At 40.9% G+C, this 21,676-nt stretch overlaps 1 protein-coding gene across 1 annotated transcript in view; it reads right to left on the bottom strand.

Annotated features, from left to right (window-relative positions):
- fmn2b (formin 2b) overlaps positions 1 to 21,676 on the bottom strand; it is a 95,142-nt gene that overhangs the window by 21,046 nt on the left and 52,420 nt on the right. The window contains 7 exon segments of the mRNA XM_046854439.1: positions 4,660 to 4,752; positions 13,388 to 13,508; positions 15,007 to 15,066; positions 15,197 to 15,343; positions 15,428 to 15,557; positions 15,805 to 15,896; positions 21,149 to 21,210. Of these exon segments, the coding sequence (XP_046710395.1) occupies positions 4,660 to 4,752; positions 13,388 to 13,508; positions 15,007 to 15,066; positions 15,197 to 15,343; positions 15,428 to 15,557; positions 15,805 to 15,896; positions 21,149 to 21,210 (705 nt within the window).

Genomic DNA, 21,676 nt, shown 5'->3' with positions numbered 1-21,676 from the left:
GAAAAAATCACGACTCAGCAGACAATCTTTTAAGTAGTGAGAGACTGTGGGATTGTTGCATATTTCGTGATCAACTCTTACCACCTGCATGCTTAACTTGACTCTTGATGAACACGCAGGTTTGATCATTAACAGGGAAATAAAAACAAGCATGGGTGATGAAATAATGCCTCAGAATATCCGTTCCATTAAATAATTTCACACTCGCATAGGAAAGGTCCTAATACACAATAAAGCCTGTCAGTGAGGGGCAAACGGAAAAGCCAGACGTCCTCCAGCAGGCGCTCGGATGCACAAAGCTTCAAAAGTAAAAAAAAATAAAATTTCCTTCGCACACAAGAATGCATGCAAAAATAATTTTTTTTTTATTTTTCAAGAAGAAACACAAGGCGAGCGCAGACATAACAGAGGCGCTGCTCTGCGTCTGCTTTCACTTGTGCGCCGTGACCCGTCTCAATAACAATCAATGACAGCGCAGAGTCTGCGTTTTACCCCGTGATTATAAATAACGGCGGCTTTTCTCAAAACGGATTGTCAGAGGCGCCTGGCGGAGGCTTCTCTGGTCTCGAGACGTCGCGTGAATCCTGAGGGTCGTCGTAGAAAAGGGCGGAGGGTAGAGGGGGCTGGGGGAAATCGTGGTGGTACATATGCGAGAGTTCACAGAGCACGGCTTTGAATATCGGAATAAAAGAAATGATTGAGTGCGTAATTGAGCGTCTCTGCGGAGCTTCAAACTCACTCGTGATGGCTTTATTTGCTTTGGCAGCGACTTCTTCCATCAATCAAAAGAGGAGAAGAAAAAAAGAAGGAAAAAAAAAGGGATGGATTAAAAACCAAAGAGGGGAAAAAGCAAGCGGGGCAAGATGTTTGGATGCGTATAAGAGGTTTATCGACGTTCCATGCTAAATAAGTCTGTAACTCTTCAGGAAGGATAAAGATGGTCGGAGCGAAGTGAAAAATGGAGTGCTGGCTCTTTGAAGTGGATGTGAAAGACAATACAGGGGGAGAGAACAGGGCGAATTGTCGTCGCCAGCATGTCTTGCTGCTCGAGGCTGAGGAAAGGCCACGCAAGCCTTTTCTGACCAAGCTTTTGTATGCGCGAGTGTGTGTATATAATAGCTCCTATGAAGCGTAGGGGCCTGTGAAGGTCAGTGACCTCGGTGCTCTTTGACGAATTGAGCCCGGTAGTGTTTAGAGGAGTTCAGACCGTGAACCCCTGCCCTCCCCCCCTCAGTCTTCTTCACCGTCTGGGGACGAGGGCCAGTGTGTGTGTGATGAGTCAAGGTGTCTGTAAGCATTTGGACAAAGTGGCAGATTTGGTTTTGCTTTGTTTCAATGTCGGGGGGGGGGTCACACGAGTCTGTCAAACTTGTCCCGCTTACAGAGAGAAGACCTTCACCCTGATAAATGATGAGCTACGTGATGCAGCAAAGCACCAACTTCAGCACCCGTTTCATGTGAAAAATATTTTGCAAAAAAGAAAAAAGTAACAAAACAAAAAAAAGCTGATGATTATGCTTTATTTTGGAGTTAGTCTTGGGTTTCTTATATAAAAGGTAGAAAATGCAGTATTGATCCTTTCAGTAAATTTTGAAAAGATTGGTAAAGATCAGTATGATTTTTCAGAATCGATACAGTATCGCAAAATCCATATTTTCTTACACCCCTAGTTGAAACACTGATAAGTCTGTTTCATTCTGAACCTGCGGTGAGATACAGCACAAGATGCTCAGATACTCTTCTATCACAAATCACTCCTGCTATCACTCTTCTCCACCCACTCCACCCTGCCTGCACTCTTTTCTTCACTTCTCTAACACATTCTCCATTACTTTGCACTGTTGACCCCAGATACCTGAACTCCTCCACCTTCTCCACCTCTTCTCCCTGCAACTGCATCCCTCTACTGCCCTCCCTCTCATTCACACACATGTACTCTAAATCCTACTGACTTTCATTCCCCTTTCTAATGACATCACAGAGCTGGTGGATGTTAGACACATGGAGTTTCTCCAACTTCCGATTGAAGATTCCTCACAGGTGCTCAATAGGGTTCAGGTCTGGAGACATACTTGGCCACTCCATCAGCTTCACGTTCCTCAGCGAGGTATCTTGGCGGTGTGTTTGGGGGTCGTTATGTTGAAAAACTGTCGTTTGGCCCAGTTTTTTAAAAAGGAAGAGCATCATGTTCTGCTTCAGAAGGCCTCATGTTGGAATCCATGTTTTCCTCAATAAACCGCAGCTCCCCAGTTCCAGCAGCACTCAAGCAACCCCAGACCATGATGCTACCACCACCATGCTTAATCATGCTTGAGGGCAAGACATAGTTCTAGTAATTTATGCTCTTGGACAGATTTTCTTCAGCAAACTTTGCAGGCTTTCTTGTGAGCCGCTTCAGAAGAGGCTTCCTTCTGGTATGAATATGGTCTAAGCACTGGTCACAAGTGGACCTTCTGTAACCTCTAAAACAATGCTGCAGCACTCATGCGTCTTTTTATTGCAACTTCTGCACCTGACCCACAGCTTGAGGACTCTACTTCTTTGATGGACCCTTGCGAGGTCTGTTCCGATTGGAACCCGTCTTGGAAAACCTCTGTATGACCCTGGCCACTGTACTATAACTCAGTTTCAGTGTGTCACAGACTGAAACTTATAGCCTTAGCAATATTTGTGGAGAGAAACAATTAAAGTACTCAAAGTCATGAGTTCTTTGCCATGAGGTGCCATGTTGAACATCCAGTGGTCAGTATAAGAGAATTGTACTAAAAGCACCAAATTGTAACTGCTCTCATACAAGATACACAAATTTGTATGGTCTTGTCACGCCAAAAAAAAAAAAAAAAAAACATGAACATGAGGAATGGGACCTGTGGCTTCACATGGTTACACAACCTACAGCTGTTATCACTTAAGGTGTACTTACTTTTGTTGCCGGCTATTTTGACAACAGTGTTTCATTTCTGTAGTATTGTCCCTTGAGAACATATAATAAAATTAACCACTACCTGTTTAAATCTCATGATTTTCAATGACTATCAGGTGTGGTCCTTGATTGGTTGGAATGAAAAGCAGCACCCACACCGGCCCTTTGTAGAAGAGATTGGACGCCCCTGATCTAAGAGGTGGCTGCGCGCATCTTTTTGTGGCGGTGGGGTCAGACGACCCTCAGCTCGGCTCTCGGAGCTCTGGGTCACAGAAGGACGGATTAATCTGACATGAGGTTAGCAAAATCTCATGCTCGCTGGAGCTCTGGGGTCATGACACATTAGTGGGACTTGGCTAAGTGGAACAGCATCCCTTTGCTTCCTAATCACAGCCAGACCACCCGATTTCACCCAGCGCCGCGAGCAGAAAGCCTCAGTCACTTTGATTTATACACTAATTCCCCCTCGCTCACTGATTTTTTCCAACTGGTGAGGTAAAGAATTTGAGGAATGTCCATTGGAAGTCACATCATGGGAACACGATCTCTGAAACGGTTCCGCGTTGAGACCTTTCGAAACGTCAACTGGTGCATTTCTGTGGAATGCGAATGCTCACGTTGGTGTAAATAAACAACCGTGCACTGCTGAATCACACCCACACATGCATCAGTTGAAGCCCTAAGGAAAATAAGAGTCTTCTGTGAACCTGCCTTCTGACTCAGCACTGTTTAGCCAGAATGCTGTGCTCAGCCGGGAATGCTGTGCTCAGCCGGGAATGCTGTGCTCAGCCGGGAATGCTGTGCTCAGATTTTTTTTTAAGGATGTAATACTCAAGACTATTTAAAAGACCATTTAATAAATCTGTTGTAATTTTTTTTCCCCCAAGAGAAACTTTTTTTTGGTCTGGAGAGATCGTAAGTAAGCGTTGTTTAAATACAGTACAGAAGAGAAAAGATTTTGAACGTTCTCAAACTATCCTGACTCGAACATTTTCTCCAACATCACAGTCAGTGATTTGATTTATGCAGCAATCGTTAATTTTTTTTTTAGGTCTTCAGTTTGCACACAAACCCACACTATTGTAACTTTAATAATGGACACAGATGTGAATGGGTTCCCCTCGATGTTTCCTCCTCATGCCATCTCAGTTTGTCCTTGTCACAGCTGCCACTGGCTCACTCATTAGGGACAAACTAACAGTTCTAAAGAACAAACTTGGACATCCTTTTATTACTGATTTATCTGTGTAAAGCTGCTTCGAGACAATATTCATTGTTAAAAGCGCTATGCAAATAAAAATAAACGAAATCAAGCGAAAATTAAATTGCAGCGCAAAAATTTTAATTTTTATTTATTTATTTATTTATTTTTAAGCCTGGGTGACAATCAAAAGGTTGAAAAAAAAAAGATTTTCCACAGGCTTCTTTGCTTAATAATCAAGGGTGCCAAAATTAGTGCACGGAATATCTTAAAACAGGACGCTTCAAAAATCTGGAGTGCACATATGGGCATGTGCACACTGCAGGTCATGGCTGATGATTAGCTGTTACACATCAGAGGAGCCCGAAGTGAGAAGAACAAAATCTAATGAAATGAAATCAGGTTCAAGTGGCTCTTTTCTTTAGCCTGATTGATTCCTCCATTCATTTTTTCATCATGAAACTGTTCTCCTGTAGATGCTCTTATAGACTCCTGTAAACAGTGATGCTGCACACCGCGCTTCGCTGTGACTCACCTCGGCTCACAAACTCTTCCATTTTGTCCTTGAAGGGCTGCAGGTGATCATCAGAGGAGACTTTACACACCTTCTCCACCTCTGCAGTGCATGCTGGGTAACAAGAGGAAGGAAAAAAGGGTCACATGGTTATTAAAATGAACTGAGAAGCAGCTCAAGGTGAAGATTTGCCTGAGATTTAAAATTCAGAAAATAATGCTATTTAATTACTTTTATTCAGTATTTTTCAATAGCATTACTGAATAAATAGACACATTTGGAGAAATAAAGATTGGAACAAATGTATCAGAAGGGAATTAAGACATCGAACAAGCCCACATTATTATTATAACTTTTTTTTTTTTTAGACATGCTCGAAAAAAGCGCTTCGTTTTTCGGTCCAGTCTCAATTGTTTCTATACCAGATGAAGTGTTTTTCCTCCACTGTCAGGAAGATGGATATTCTAACTGTCCTGCTGCAGTCATGCAATATATTACTTGAACCGGGTTTATTCATTTCTCTATTGAAAAATAACTATTTATAGAAAAGGCTCCAAAGCCAACAGTTCCAACAGCTGATTATTTTGGCTACGAAAACTTGAGAGGAAAAATAAGATGTAAACATAATATAAAAATAGAGGAATCAGTCAATTGTGGTATAACCACCAAACAAGGATGAAGAAAAAAGAAGAAAAAAAAAGTGTCATGAACTACACTGCACAGTCAATGAACTGGTCCACAACGATTACAAAAATCCTTCCGGAAGCCAGAAAAGCGAACGCAAACTGGGCCTCGACTTCCCCAACACGCCGTCTTTGATCATCAAGCCAAACATGGCACAATTACACCAATTATGTTCAGATATGCACGAGTGAACCTCAGTCAATTTCCTGAGCTGTAACCTCTAGGGTAAAAATCCCATTGTGTTCAGCATGTAAAGAACAGAGGAAGTACAACCAACCAAAAAAAAAAAAAAAGACCAGGGTGTCAAAAAAAAAAAAAAAAAAAAGAACAATTAGGAAAGAGTACAAAAACGTGAACAGACCGCAAACCACAAATCGAATAAAAATTCAGTCGCATACACATGCATAGAGTACGACATGATTTTCACGACTGTCCAATACAGTCATAAAAGTAGTATTGGTAATTAAAATGCTAATAGTAATAATTTTTTTGACATTTATTTATTTATTTTTTGTTAAAGCGTTCAAATAAATAAACATATTTCGCTTTTTATAAGCACCTAACAAAATACTGCAATTTTAAGATCTATTCATCTTACTGTTTATTGCAGAGGTCCTAAGAGGCCATTTTATTTCTTATTATATCAATATCCACTCTCCAATAACCATACACCGCTATAGTGGTTTTCCATGCTGCTGCTTTAGAACATGTTCTTATGCTGAAAACATAGAAAAAGTACTGATCACTAAAAAAAAAAAAAAAAAAGAAAAACAAAATGCATGTACTCTTAGGCCTTCCCTAGTTTTGGTCTTGTCCATGCTGATGTCACAGAGGCAACCAGTCCCTTATGTGTTGCCATTAATAGATTATTATTCATATTATTCATTAGGTTTGCCTTAAGATGTACTCTGATCCTTCCCTCATTCATCAGTCCTACAGGTTTTGCCACTTCAGTCTTTCCATCTCGTGAAAACTCTGAGGAAACTCGTATTGTACCCGAGGCATTTCTGCAGGATCTCAGACCAGTTAACCCAGAGTTTACCTCCGAACCCTTTCAGTTCAGTCACGCTGCTAATGCATATTCCAGCGGCTCCCATCACATGTTTATAGATCTCAGACAAGCTCGAAGGTTCTTACTAAAACCTGCTATACACCGGTCACGTGTTCACTCGGATCAGATCAAGGGCTTCGAAATTGGGAGCAGAGAAAGTGCTGAAAGTTTGGGAAATTATTTGGTAGCGCTTTTCTGCCATAAATTAACATTGCGACCAACAGGTAAAGGGCCATAATTCAATCCAGTAACGGTGGCCTCTAGATATTTACCCAACTCCTTCCTGCCCCTTCGGTCGTGTGAACGTTCGTCCGATTCGTCAGCCTGCAAATGGCTTCAAAATTTGCACGTCCAATTACCGAGAAAGCCTCCTGAAATAGCCTGGCCTGTGATTGGCCGTGACCAGGAGCCGTTTGACCAGCAGGACCTTTGCTTTGTAGCCTGTCTGAGTCTGACCTGTCTGATTGATAGGGGAGGGGAGAAATTGAGGAATTCGAGAGGGAACGAGAGGAGCACAAAACATGGTGAGGGAGAAAAGGAAGAGGATAGGGCCTGTTAACCATTTCAAATGTGTTAACAACTTCAAGCCCCATAAACGGCTGACCTTGGGAAATAACCTCATGCTTAAAAACCCACGTTCAAAGACCTACATGAGCACGAATGCTGGGCCCAATGTTTACGTAGAAAAGTCCAAGCAATTTGACCAGTGATTCAAGGCTTAAGCACTTCATTAATAATATTCATGATGGACTTTTAAGGAATGAAGATCATTTTCTCACTCATTGATTAATATTCGGAGGCTTTCCCAACTCTCTAAAATGCACTTGGTGGTCACCTGCCATGACTGTTCAACATCAGTACTGATGTATCTCACTTGTTTGGTAGCAAATCAAAGAGAAACAAAACCCTGCACGTTCACACTTATACAGGGAAATTAAATACTGATCTCTTTAATGGCCTTCAACTGGTTTAAGTTTACTTTATTCTTCCTTTACTGTAGTGACTCCTAATTTGTGTATTATCTGTGCTAACACATTTATATATACTCTTTTTGTTGACCCTACAGCAGATAGTAAGGAAGGCCAAGAAGATCAGAGATCATCATCTTCCTTCAATCATAGACATCACATGCTGCATCTGTAAAGCTATAAGCATTGTGGCTGACCACACACCTCCCTCTGACACACAACTCTCCTGCCGTCTGGGGAAAAAAAAAGGTCCTGAAGCATTTCGGTATTCTTGCCACTTCTGGAATGCATCCTGGAAGTCTTCTTTGTGTCCGGCACTTTCTGCGATTCCAAGTGGATCTCTGCAATGGTGTCAAAAGGCGAGCTTAGAGCTGGATCTTCATCTTCAGGAAGAGGGCAAATCTAGTGAGTTGAACGTTTTCAACACTTTCGGGGGTCGAGCTCGTTTTCCAGTGATGTTCTTCCGCTCTTACAGCATGTGTTCCACTCAAAACACCTTGAATGAATCTTTGCAGCATCACAGTTTTTCAGACGTCTCTGTGCCGGTTTAGGCCAGTTTCACACAATTTTATATGTTTGTGCTTTGTTCTAACTTGCTGCCAGTGATGAAATCGCAGCCGTGGTAACGCACCTAGTCGGAATAGCACCAGTTAGCTCCATTAGTCTTGAATCCTTTTGATATGACCTCATACCATATCCACTTGAACTGGATTAATGTAGAGCTAGTTTAAAAAATAAATAAATAAATAAAAAGCCTCACCAACTTCATTAATATACTGTGGGTTGGAATGTTACAACCTAGTGGAAATTATTAGTATTTTTATAAACATACTTTGATCTTTAACTAAATCTCTGTGATGAGAATAAGTGGAAGCTTTAGATATATTGGTGAGAGTGGTTATTTTTAAAAGGCATGGCTTACTTCTCTAACCTCACAGTCCTGCTTTCACTCTCTCTCATATGGAAAATGAAATCAAGCCAAACTGCTTTAAACATTTTGCCTCCGGATCTTTATTCGCGACTTCCTGCATCCTCCGGTCTCTCGGCGCCCCAATCTTGCGCTCCCCATCTCGCTCAGTGCCATTAGTGCACTCTCCCTCTCTCTCGGTAGGGTAGTCATAACAGAGGTACAGGAGCACTGCTGGGTCTGATTGGTGCAATGCGAGATCAAACGGCTGCCAGAGACCCACGCGGCGCTTCCCTGCAACGAGACGACCGAATCTACAGCTAATAGCAGAGGAGCCACATCTGACAAGTGCTCGCTGTGTGTGTGTGTGTGTATATATACACACCAGAGAAAGTGGGCAAATGTGTGTGAAAGAGAGGGACTGAAAGAGGGGAAGTGTGTGAGCCATGAGGTCAATTGAGTAAAAGTGTATTTATTCACACTTCACCTTTGAAAAAAGGACAGATGCAGTCAGGAAAAGGTTTCTGAAAAGCTCAAGTTTCTGATGTTGTATTACAATGCAAAAAACGAAACAAATGTTCGACGGATTATGTTTACTCATGATTAGGAAAGAGTAAATAAATAAAATACCAGGTGGTATAAAGTTTTGAGACTCGCTCTGTTTACAAGAAAGTACTTTATCTACGTTTACACGCTATCACCTTCATAATAGTCCCCTTGCACAGCAATACAGCGCTCTCGGCGTTCCCGCCACTTCAGGAACGTGTCCTGGAAGTCTTCTTTTTGAAGTGGGTCAAGCATCATCTGCGATTCGCGCTGGATCTTGGGCGGCATTTGAGCTGAATCCTTAATCTTCAGGAACAGGGAGGAGGCAAATCTTTCGAGTAGGGTGGGTGTGAAAGATCGATCATGTTTCCGGGGAGAAACTCGTGTGTGAGTAGAGCTTCGCCACCAGTTGCGGACACTGGACGATGTCTTTTGGAACGATGGCTTATGAAGGTCGGTGCTTCTTGTGACCGTGCGTGCAGCAGCCTTGAGCTGTCGTCTGTTGATGTGCTACAAAAAAAGTCTTCAAGATTTTTGATACCACCTCCTTTATTCTTATATGCAGTTTAAAGCTCAGGATGGTATTGACCCTTGTTATGCTGAAGGGGGCACTTATTTCTGCATTATTTTACATAAAGGGAATGGTGGGTCCAAAACATTCTACCCTGGTGTCTTTCTAGGAAAACTCGATCCACATTCATTTACACTCAGCGTATTTGGTAGACGCCCTCATCCAGAGCCACTTAATAGTCTCATTTACACAAATGAGAAGGTTAAGGGCCTTGTACAGGGGCCCAGCATTGGCAGCTAGGTGGTGCTGGGATTTGATTTCACAACCTTTTGATCAGAAGCCTAACATATTAACCACTGAGCTACCACTAACGCAAGACAACGGGTTCATGAAAGAAAAAAAAAAATCTACGTTAAAAATACTGAAACTCGTATTGTATGGCCTTCACGCTCACCAGATCACCAGCACAAAGAATTATGGGAAATTCTGGAGAGATGTTAGACTGTGCTCTTTATAGCGATCAGGAAAACACACAGAGAGAAGGTGGATCGGTATCACGTGGTTCCAGAATTAATGCCATTGTGAACTGAGGCGTAGTCGTGTCGTGTAGCGTTGTGTATCTATGGGTTGTGAATTGTAGGTTGCGTCATGTAGCTCTAAATTGTGGATTGTAGCTCTGGGTTGGGTTGCGTCATGTAGCTCAGCTTTATGTGGTTGAAATGACAATGACAAAAAGCTTGTTGACTCTTGATTTTAATTTGAACGTCAAGAGCGAAATCATTTCATATCTAGGGTTATAATTAGCTAGCCACTTTTCCTTTATACACATCTCGTTTTAGACATGCTCCTGAGGTACCAGTGACCAGTGTTCCTGTCCCTTTCCTCTCGTCATATTCAGATCGAATCATTCTGTGCTTCAGTGGCATAGAGATTCAATGCTGAGGATGAATTAGGACTGTGTTCGTGTCAACAGTCTGCCACCGTGGCTCAGGACCTCCCCTTGCATTTAATCACTGAACACCTAAATGATGGAACTGTAATGAATAAATATTCAGTGCCACCAAGATGAGGATGGGGTCAATTTTTGAGTCTGGTTCCTCTTAAGGTTTTGTAATGCCATCTGAGGCAATGTCTGCACTAATGTGTTTTCACTTAATGCATAATTTTCTCTCCATTTTGGCCTTCGGTCCACACCGAGACGCCGTCTTCAATCAACAAAAACAGCTTTTTGGGGGAAAAAACAAAAACTGGATCAATTTGAAAAAAACGTTTTCGTGGCCAGTGTAAAAACTAAGGTTTTTCCAAAAACATTTTTTTAGTTAATGGTGTGACGTTTCAAAAATCCGGAAATTAAATAAACGCCGAACGGAATGGACACTGGCTGAAGCATCTTACATTTTGCTAGTGGCTTTTGGGAAATGATTGAAAATAAAAGCGTGATTGCCAAGCCTTTTTAGACAAAAACGCCGTTTTCAAATCTATCTGGATAAGTGTAGATGTACTGTAGCTCCAGGGAGTCGCCACAGGTTTACTCGTTAGGGACACTCTTACAAATAAGGATTAAAACGTATACATTTTTTTAATAACCACAGTATCTCTGGAAATGTGCTTTGAGACAATTTGCATTGTTAAAAAAAAAAAAAAAAAAAAAGCACTCTACAAATAAAAATGAATTGAAATTTCAATTTCATTTAAACACTGCCTAAGTACATTTCAACTATGCTGAGAAAAATCGTTTAGCAGGTTTTTTTAAGATTTAAAAACTCACGGCAAGTGTGCTCAGAGTGCACCAGATCAACAAGAGAGTCGTATCAGCTCTGATAATTGGTAAGGAGATTGCCTTGCCCCAGTGAAAACTCAAATCAGCACTCAGGATTGCACTCGGGGAACAGGGCTGTAGGGCCAGATGGTTCACATCAGATGCTACAAGGAGCCTAAATGCAACCAGCAGAGGATGGGCGAGATCTGCAACACGCAAAAGCCTTTATGAGCAGAGATGACAGACACGGCTTAAGATTTGTCTCAGCCATCGATTTGAGACAGAAGGGACGTTCAGAGCTTCGAGACGTGGTGTTTCTCACTTTCTAATTGACTTCAAATGCACACTGATTTATCTGAGATCAGCGCCGTAAAGCCAATGTGTGGCGAATAAATATGTGGGGGTGCTGAACGCATAACGTTCGCAGCTGGAGACGAGAAAAAGTGGAAAATAAAGGCGGAATCAAGTTAAGAGACTGATCCATTACAAAGAAAGATGCTTCATGATGCGGACGTCGGCGATCCTGCATTGATGCAGTAATAGACAGTAATCCATTATAGCCACAGTGAGGTCAATCGGTCGGAAGCGAAACGCCAAAGTGAGTGAAAATGTATGTTATAATTTGAGATCTGGGCATAACCACAGTGAATCACCCATCTCCAGACCCCCCTGTCCTCTACATCTGCCTTTTTTAAACCCACTACCTGCATGTCTTCCTTCACCACATCCATAAACCTCCTCCTTGATTTTCCTCTTTTCCTCCTTCCTGGTGGCTCCATCCTCAGCATTCTCCTACTAATATACCCCATGTCCCTCCTCTGCACATGTCCAAATCTCAATCACACCTCCCTCACCTTGTCACCGAAACGTCCTACATGCGCTGTCCCTCTAATAAACTCTATTTCTAATCCTGTCCATCCTCGTCACTCCCAACGAAAACCTCAACATCTTCAGCTCTGCTACCTCCAGCTCCACCTCCTGTCTTTTACTCAATGCCACTGTCTCTAAACCATACAACATCTCAGGTCTCACCACAGTCCTATAAACTTTCCCTTTCACTCTCACAGATACTCTTCTATCACAAATCACTCCTGCTATCACTCTTCTCCACCCACTCCACCCTGCCTGCACACTTTTCTTCACTTCTCTAACACACTCTCCATTACTTTGCACTGTTGACCCCAGGTACCTGAACTCCTCCACCTTCTCCACCTCTTCTCCCTGCAACCGCACCACTCCACTGCCCTCCCTCTCATTCACACACATGTACTCTGTCTTACTCCTACTGACTTTCATTCCCCTTCTCTCCAGGGCATATCTCCACCTCTCCAGGCTCTTCTCAACCTGCTCCCTACTCTCACCACAAATCACAATATCATCTGCAAACATCATAGTCCAGGGAGACTCCTGTCTGACCTCGTCCGTCAACCTGTCCATCACCACTGCAAACAGGAAAGGGCTCAGAGCCGATCCTTAAAACAATTTAAATATAATGTAAACCATGGACATGAGTTAAAATAGAGAGAAACTCTAAAATATTACTGCATAAAAGTACTTCCATTAAACTTTCACTTAAGAAAAAGTACAAAATACATTTGCCTTTAAATTTACTCAAGTATCCAAAGTATTATGATTTATTATGGCTATAATATTATTATAATTTTTTGTTTAAATTCATGTTTATTTCTATAGCACTTTTCAAAATAGACATTGTCTCAGTTAAAGTAAAGGGAGTTGATGAAGCAATGCTACTCTTAGCACACTAATCTATTAATAGAATAATATTGAGTTAAACAGACTGATATAACGAGCCCAAAACCTTTTCTACTTCAAAATAAATACATATGGTAAATAAAGCCTCAGGGGTGGTGGCGAGTTCGAGTCAAATTTCTTCCATCATTTATTTCTCTCTAAATGTTCTGCTTGCTGTTGAACTGACACTGAACTGAATGTTGGTGATAAGTAGATACCGGCAAGTGCCAATCAAAAAAGTTTCAAACTGAGCGAGCGCTCGACCCTGATTGGTGGCTTGCTGCGTGTTTGACCAGTTTTTATCCACACAAATATAAAGGAACTGATTTTACAAAATGTAGTTGAGTAAAAAAAAAAAAGATAGTTAACTTTAAAATGTAGTAAAGTTAAAGTAAAAGTCTCCCTAAATGGAAATACAGTAACAAAATAAATATCAAATCGTAATCGAATCGTGAAGCCAGTGAAGATTCACACCCCTAGTACATATACAGAAATACATTGATTGTAGAAAGAGTGTGAGTAAGTGAGCGATAAATAGTTTGGTTGGTGGCTCTGAGGTGATGTGTTTCACCTCGCAGGTCCTTTCGCAGCTTCAGCAGATCTTTAGTAAAATCCTCAAACTTCATCTGAGATGCCTGGAACAGGTCGTGCGGCTCGGGCAGGGGATATACACATGTCTCCCGGCCGGCATCCTGACACACACACACACACACCACACACACACACACAAAACCACATGCTGTGTTTTAATTTTGTGCACTCAAGTGATTCAGAAACAAATGTACCAAGGCACTTAAAAGAAAAGTAAACGTTTTGGCACTCAGCAGGGGGGTGAAACAGGTTCTTTAAATACATGCACAGTCATGAAGATAGTATTAAGTTTACCACACACACACACACACACACACACACACACACACACACACACACACACACACACACACAGTCTTTGAAGTGGTGCTGCTGTTTGTGTGAAAGCAGAAGATTACAGTATTATAAGAAGAGCAGGCAATGCTGCATGGCTGAGAACAAGACTGCAAGTGACCACCACCGGCTCAAAACATCTCACACACACACACACACACACACACACACACACTGCATGAACACCTCATTATTTACTAAGGGTGTAACGGTGCATGTATTTGTACCAAACCGTTTCAGTACGGTGCACGTGTAACAAATGCAATTCTTGTATTCCCCCGAAAGGGGTCTAGAAAACAACCTATTTAATTAAATGTTTTCTACTTATTTAATTAACTTAATTTGTGCCAATTTAATTGATTATTTAATCAACATGTGTATTGCATTGATTTCTTTTTTTTTAAATTATGATTTTTATATATATTTTTTTAATCAAGTAGGCATTTTATTAAAAAATTGTTTTGAAAATGTGAACTGTTACATTGAAACGTTAATAATAAACAATGTTAATTACATTTTTTTTTAAAAATGACAAGTGATGCTATATTTCGCATTTCTTCCCCCGAACTACCGAAATTAAATCATACTAAAATCCTGTGTACCGTTACACCCCTTCCATTAACACAAGTGTGAACAGACACACAAGAGAAAGATTAAACCCTAAACAACTCTTATTCTGATCCTCTATAATGAATGTGAAACAGCAAAAAAAAAAAAAAAAAAAAAAAAAAAAAAGAAAACATCTGGGGGAAATAAAATGATGTTTGGGGATGTGTGTGTGTGTGTGTGTGTGTGTGTGTGTGTGTGTGTGTGTTCTTGTTGATTAAGTAAATTGCCTCATTAATAAATACCACAGATCAAGATTTCAGTACTCTGTGAACAGTCACATGGGTGTTAATTAACTAATGAAATATGCAAATTTGCATTCCATTTGTGGCATTTTGCAGATGCCCTTATCCAGTCAATTTAAAATTTATTAGAAAACTTGTGACATCACATCATTAATCCTGTGAGATACAGTACCAAAACGCTCGTCTGATCAGGTTCTTTCATTTTGTCGTGAGAAAAAAAAAAAAAAAAAAAAAAAGTCACTACCAGTGACTATATTTTCAGAAGAAAATGTGACGATGTGGCAACAATAATTTCTATTTAGGATTATCAACTATAATGAAGCTTTACCAACATAAAATCAAATCTCTGAAACATGTTGCATCTCAATATTAATGCGCGACAATACTTTCTGTTGAGCGTGAACAATGTCGATACCTCATCAAAGTGTCGCAGGTGGTAGGCAACGATGTAAGACAGCAGACTTCGGGTGTTGTCCTGAGGAACAATAAATAAGTAAATAATTCAGTGTCACCAAAACAAAGCTAGAAAAAAAAAGTGTGCGAATGAGAGAGAGAGAGAGAGAGAGAGAGAGAGAGAGAGAGAGAGAGAGAGACACACTGCTTACGCTGCTTTTGACGTCTTTGAGCTTGGGAAGGATGTCTAAAGCAAAGCCATCTGCTTGTCCTCTGGTTCGGTTCCCTCCGTTCATAAAGTTCCCGAAGGCCAGAATTAGACCCAGAATCCGCATCACGCTGGAACCACTTTGCAGAATCTGTAGTGTAAAAGAAATGGGAGCTATAACTGCTAATGACTGATATCGTAGCGCATAAGCAGAGACTGAGGGCAGCACCCTGACCTTACACACTCTCTGAAGGATTTCCAGTTTACGCTGGACGGAAGAGATGCATTCGGAAAACGTGGACTGAAACAGAATACAAAAGACCCTTCCTGAGAACTCGGGAATTTGGAAGAGCTGGAACAAGAACCTGTAAAGAAATCAAGACATGACTGTATTCAGTAAAAGGGGACCAAAAAACAAACCACCAAACATCAAAATCACAAAAATCAAACATGGCGAGAAAAAAATGGTTTATGGTTACAACACAAAATGAGAGACTGAGGAAGAAAGACTGAGACAGACAGAGCGTGACAGTAAGACATATGAGCTGACAGACATAAAGACAGATTGACAAATAAATAGATGTGAGACAGGGCAAAAGAGACATTTCTTACTGTTCAGGTTTGTCCAAAGGTTTGGCTCCCTCCTTTTCCTTAGATGATTTGATGTGCTTTTCGATCTTCTCCACCTCGTCTGATTGTGCTCTCTGAAACAGCGGTACAATCAGAATGAAAACAGACTCAGTCACAGAATACACTTCAGCTCTTACCATCTGTTTCAGAAAGTATCCTCTTTAACAGCAATGCATACAATTAAATAATCATACCAAAAAAAAAAATCCTTGACTGGGATTTTTGCGTTTATAAAATTAAAATTGTTCAAAGTGTGGAAACTGCACCTATTTTGCGACATTCTCCCCTACACTACATTTATACCCTCATCCCAGCCATCGGTGATGAAATGCTGCTTTGAGAGGAACTCGATTATTCAGGATCACGCGTTCCACACGATGTTCACGGGAATAACTGCTGTGGGCTGGGGACCACCATGACTGGGATCGTCCCTGACAGATATACAGCAGTCATGCAGCAATAATGTACGGAAGCTGCTTTACAACCACCTGCCCAATCAAAACACAGCACATTGGGTGGTGTGCAAAAGAAATATTGTATAAGCGGTCAGTTCAATTAAACATTCTGTAAAACAACTCAGATTTAGATCTGATTTACCAGAAAAATAAACAAATAAATCAGTCACCAAATTGCTGGTTTCAGAGACAACATATGTAATATTGTGTTCTATACAATTCTGCTTTAGGACCAATTTCTGTCCAATAAAAGATCTCAACTTATGTCAGCATCTATGGCAATACATAAATAAACCTGATGGTCAATAATGATGCTCAGGTGGACACTCAAGCATGTGACGCGTGGCGATTAACATTCCGTGCCTCTAAACACGAGCGGGAAAACGCAATACATTTTTTTACGACCGCTATTGTTCTCTTCTGCCCAGAACCGATGTCGTTCAAAAGCAAGAAAATGCAGCACTCTGTTGACTTTGTAGGTCTGCAAGAAAAAACAAGCCTGCAGGAAAACCCCAAAACCCCATAAAGCCGAAAGAAAAACCACATGGTCTGAAGCATTTCCTCGACTGCGCGTCCTATAACATGACAGAAAAATGTGGTCGAGGCCCAGAATTATGGAAAATGTGGGGTTAAGAAACAGAGTCACAGAGCCAGTTGACTGAGCAGCAGATGAGAGGGGATATAGGCATTGCTGTGGTCCACATGCTGACAAAGGATCGTTTTCCAAAACAAACTGTGGACAGACGCGAAGGCAGCTAAGTTTCCAGCTATTTATCTATCGCTTCATTCATCCTTTCTTCTGTCACTTATTTTAGAAAGATCATCGACCCCTCAGGAAACAGCATTACTCCAGACATGTACTATTATCTTCAACGTAGACAATTGGACTTGACTTGGAGTACTGAAGACACACTTCTCCTGCAGAGTGCAATAGTGCGTGTACTTTTAGAATAAGATCTAGATTTTCTACATTAAGAAATATTTATGACTGAAGTAACCGTTTTTGATTCGAGACTCAGATCATGACGAGATTCGCGAGAACTGGAGCTCTGTATGCGTAATTGCTTAACAGTAGAATTTGATGTAGGAAGCTGATGGACAGGCTGAGATGTTACTTCAACTCAGGAACTATGAGGATGGATTTGGACTGTAACATCAAAAGTCTGATACAATGGCTCATGTTTGCATAAACAGTTCAGCATTAAAATGTCCATCACGGAACAGTTCACCTCGACAATGCTAAAACTATAATGAATGGATATTTGGTGTCACCAGATGGGGCTGCAAAATTCCAGGAATTTTCAAAACTGGAAACTTGTCATGGTAATGAACAGGAATATATGGGAATTAATGGAAATCAACTGGGAATAAATAAATCTTGCAGGATAATCTTTGGTTAAAACAACTTGATGAATGTGCCGGATAGAAATTCAACTGAAATGACATTAAAACAGTAGGGAGGCCACACCCCATACACCCGCTGTGCATTTCTCCATAACCGACCATTTCTTAAATCCGGACAACAAAATGTCAGAAAATCAGAAAATGTTCATATTGGCCAGAATTTTATATAAATATTAAATCAATTTGCGTTTAAAATGTACTTGTTCTGTGTGTAGGCAACAAACTTATACTAATTAAATAAAAGTCAAAAATATATTTTAAAAGAATCTGTATTAGTTTGCATGCATCAGCTTATGAGCAAGCAAAACGTTCATATTTGTGTATAATAGTTTATATAAATTAATTTTTCAAATAAATTCCCATAAATTCCAGCTAAATTTCCCAGCTTGGAATATTTCCAAAAATTCCCCAGGTGAAGTTCCCACGGAAAGTTTCTGGAAATTTACCGGACATATTCCACCCCTTTCGAAACCCTACATCCAGATAAGGACAATTTACGTTTTCAGTCTTTTTCCTTTTTAAGGTTTCTTCCTCATACCCTCTCAGTTTTTCTCTGCCAGTCACCACTGTCTCAGTCTTTAAGGACAAACTTACAGGCACTAAACGTATACGTTCCAACTCTACAACATCTCTCCCTCTCTCTGAAAAGCTGCTTTGGGACAAAATATCCATTGTTAAAAGTGCTCTAAAAAATAAACCTGAATCAATCCTACAGACTAGGGTAGTGGAGGACATTGACATCTGTAACACAAAGGCATTTAACAATTTCTCTCTTTGTGCTTTTATGATCGATTCATTTGCAACAATAAACTATTTCATTCACGGCAGCATCCGTTTTCCTCATTCATACAACTGAGCAGCTACGAGGTCATGGCAGCTTGGTGGCAGATCCAAAGTCCAATGCAATAAACACTAAGCTACCACTTCCTGTATTAAACACCTAATTAATAATAGAGGTCGACAGATTAATCGGGACGATTTTTGGCATTACTTCTTCGGCATCGGCCGCTTGTGCTGCTAATTAGGCTGATCAGGGAGACGCATCGGACACACCGAACCAAGTGCACTGATTGGAGAGGCTTGTGTTTTTCAATAAATGTTTAATTTAAACAATTTTCTAAAACATCTTTTTGATTAACTCGGGTTTTATGAGAAGAGATTTTAAAAATGTAAATGAAAAAAAATACATTTTGCCCATCGCTGCCCTGCTTTCTAAATATCGGCAACAATATCGCCCAGAGAAAAACCCATATAAGACCACCACTAATAAATAATACATTTAAGAAACCAAATGTCTCTCACTGAACACTCTTACTGAATAGTCACTGTGCAATATTTAAAGAACTGTTCCTTTAAAGATGCAAACACCGATGCGAACCCTCAACAGGACTGTTAGGACTGGGCACATGCTCGGGCTGCCTGTTTTTATTCACCGTTAGTGAACAGGTAGGTACATTATGGATAAAGGTTTTTTTTTTTGTTTTAGAGTTGAGCCCTAAATATTCAAGTCAAACCCGAGTTAAGCAGCACTAAAACCTTAGTTTGCGTCCTTCCTCTGCCTTCAAACGGCCCAATCGATCACGTTAAGTGGTGGACGCTCCAGCGCACTGGGATGGAGGAGCTTCTCCAGACTCAACGAGAGAAAGTAAACACCTCTGTAAACATGCCACTCTGACATCAAACACTGTCCCGGCAGCAAGAGACACCGACCGGAGCCTCGAAACGGCTTTCGAACTGAAAAGTGATCAAAGTGCGGAGACAAAAAAACCCTCAGTGCAACAAGACAAACGTGTTCAGGTTGCACGTTTTTGACTGGCAGATCTTTGAGGTCCTCGCAATGCCCCTGCGTATGACCATCTCTCCATATGTGTGCACACATACATGTTCGAGGGAGAAAGACGTGTGAATGTAAACTCTGGAAAAACACTCTGCAGCATTAAGCTCTATCGCAGCATCAATCAAGCCGGGCGCATACTTCCACGGCACTTCAAACGGCCGCATCAAACGCGCTGATTAGCATTCAGCTCGCTCCGCCATCTGTCCGCGAAGGCACGTTCTGCTCTCCCTGCAATGCCTCCAACACTTAAACTACTGCTAATGGGAAGCAGCCTTGCTCACACTCACTCACTTTTTTTTTTTTGCGCTTTTGATGGAGGCTATGACCAATATCGGAAAGACAATACGCAAAAGGAAATCATGGATATCGCTTATTCGCACATGCTGTGTGAACTCGCACCTCATAAAAAACAAAAAAAAAAAAGCGTTGAAAACACACATTAGGAAAAAGATAATTAGGTGCATTACAGCTAATTGGGTTTTTCCAGTGTCTTTCGCTCTGTATGTTTCTTTAATCCCCATGAACAGGCCTGGATTCTAGAATTACAGGCAGTCCAGACGCAAACGCCTTAATTCTGTTCGGTCACATAATCAACAAGCTTTAATAAAGAGCGTTAAGCTGGTCTGAGATGCCGTTTTTGGAAATCGAAGGCAGCGTTTTTCAGAAATGAAGTGGCCAGCGGATCTGACCCGAGACCTCGCACCACATGCTTAGTTCCAGCTACATGTAGCTAACGTGGAGTGATCTTTCACACTCCTGTAAAAGGCAGCACATTTCGCTGCTCGCTATGAGAAGTCCGACAAAGCTGCATTACCGAGCCAGCGTCAGCTTACCGAGCGCAGACTTTTACAAGGCAAACCCCCAGAAACACCACACATTCCTGCGCTGTTGCGGCTTTCGCATGTTTTGATATTAATGCATTTCTCGTTTGAAGTTTCGCAGATTTTTCCTCTGGGTCTAGAAGCTCCAGAAAGCATGCGCCAAACATCCTGATTTCTCAATAACGAGGCCTATTTTATTATTTTCATTTTTTAATGACAACTCAAATAAATAGAATTAAATCAAATTTTGGTTTTATTCCTATAAAAAGTCATGGTCGTGTGCTGTACAGTCACTTGTTTGGAAAACACTTGTGCACATGTATGTCTGAGGCTTATCCCTCATTTATCCCTCATGTCTTATCCCTTATTTGCCAACAATGTTCAAAATCAGAATTTCTGCTGATGCCCAGTCCAGAAGTGACATCAAGATTCTGCATATATGATGTGCTGCATGAATGAAGTGCCCTAATTTAGTCAACTGCACAGGAGAAATTTGGCCCTCGCTACAGCTTCACCACATTTCAACACTAGGTTCAGAATCTCGGTCAGACCTGCCCGTACAAACACCCTACACTTACAGGATTAAGTGCTGAAAACGCCTGAATTGGTCGTATTGCCTTTGGGTATCAGAGTGGCAATATAACGAAAATCCCCGACGTATATCCATTTTTGTGTGAAAATGATCCTGATCATAATTATTCATTGTTAAATACATCATTACTTTTATCAAACAAATAAAACCCACTATTTTTAATCTTTATGTGAAGTGAAAAGCAAATAAATACAGGCGTAGAGCAGTGAAGGCTTACGTTCTCATACAGAGCCTGTAATGTCTCGAGGTCCACCACGGTGTTATCCAGGTTCAGAATGGCTGCAGTGGAGAGAAGAGTAACCGGGAGAGGGGGAAGAAAAAAGACAAAAAGAAAAGTTAGTGAAGGGTAGACTGGCAACTACCTTAAAAAGGTTGATAAACAGATGTTTACAGGTTGCAAAAATATAGAAAGGGGAAAGTCACATGACACTACATTAAGCTCAAATGCAATAGTCACATGACCAATGTAGTCAGTCTATCCATCCATCCATCCATCCATCCATCCATCCATCCATCCTTCTAACAGAAGAAAATCGTAGGAATTGGATTGTGCTTTCAGTGATGTTCAAGACAAACGATTTATTGCGCTGATTGTAAATATATTTATACACATTTCCACAATTAAACAAATGATACTGGTGAACTTTGGACGTGAAAAGAAGAACTACACCAAGGAAACAAACAAAAAAAAATTAACTATTCTAAAGTGGTGCACGAGCATTTCATTAGTATTTCAGTATTTAAT

This window comes from Silurus meridionalis, chromosome 7 (genome assembly GCF_014805685.1).
Source record: "Silurus meridionalis isolate SWU-2019-XX chromosome 7, ASM1480568v1, whole genome shotgun sequence".
NCBI lineage: Eukaryota > Metazoa > Chordata > Actinopteri > Siluriformes > Siluridae > Silurus > Silurus meridionalis.
Note: the sequence above shows the minus strand (reverse complement) of the source record. Positions and strands in the feature narration are given on the sequence as shown.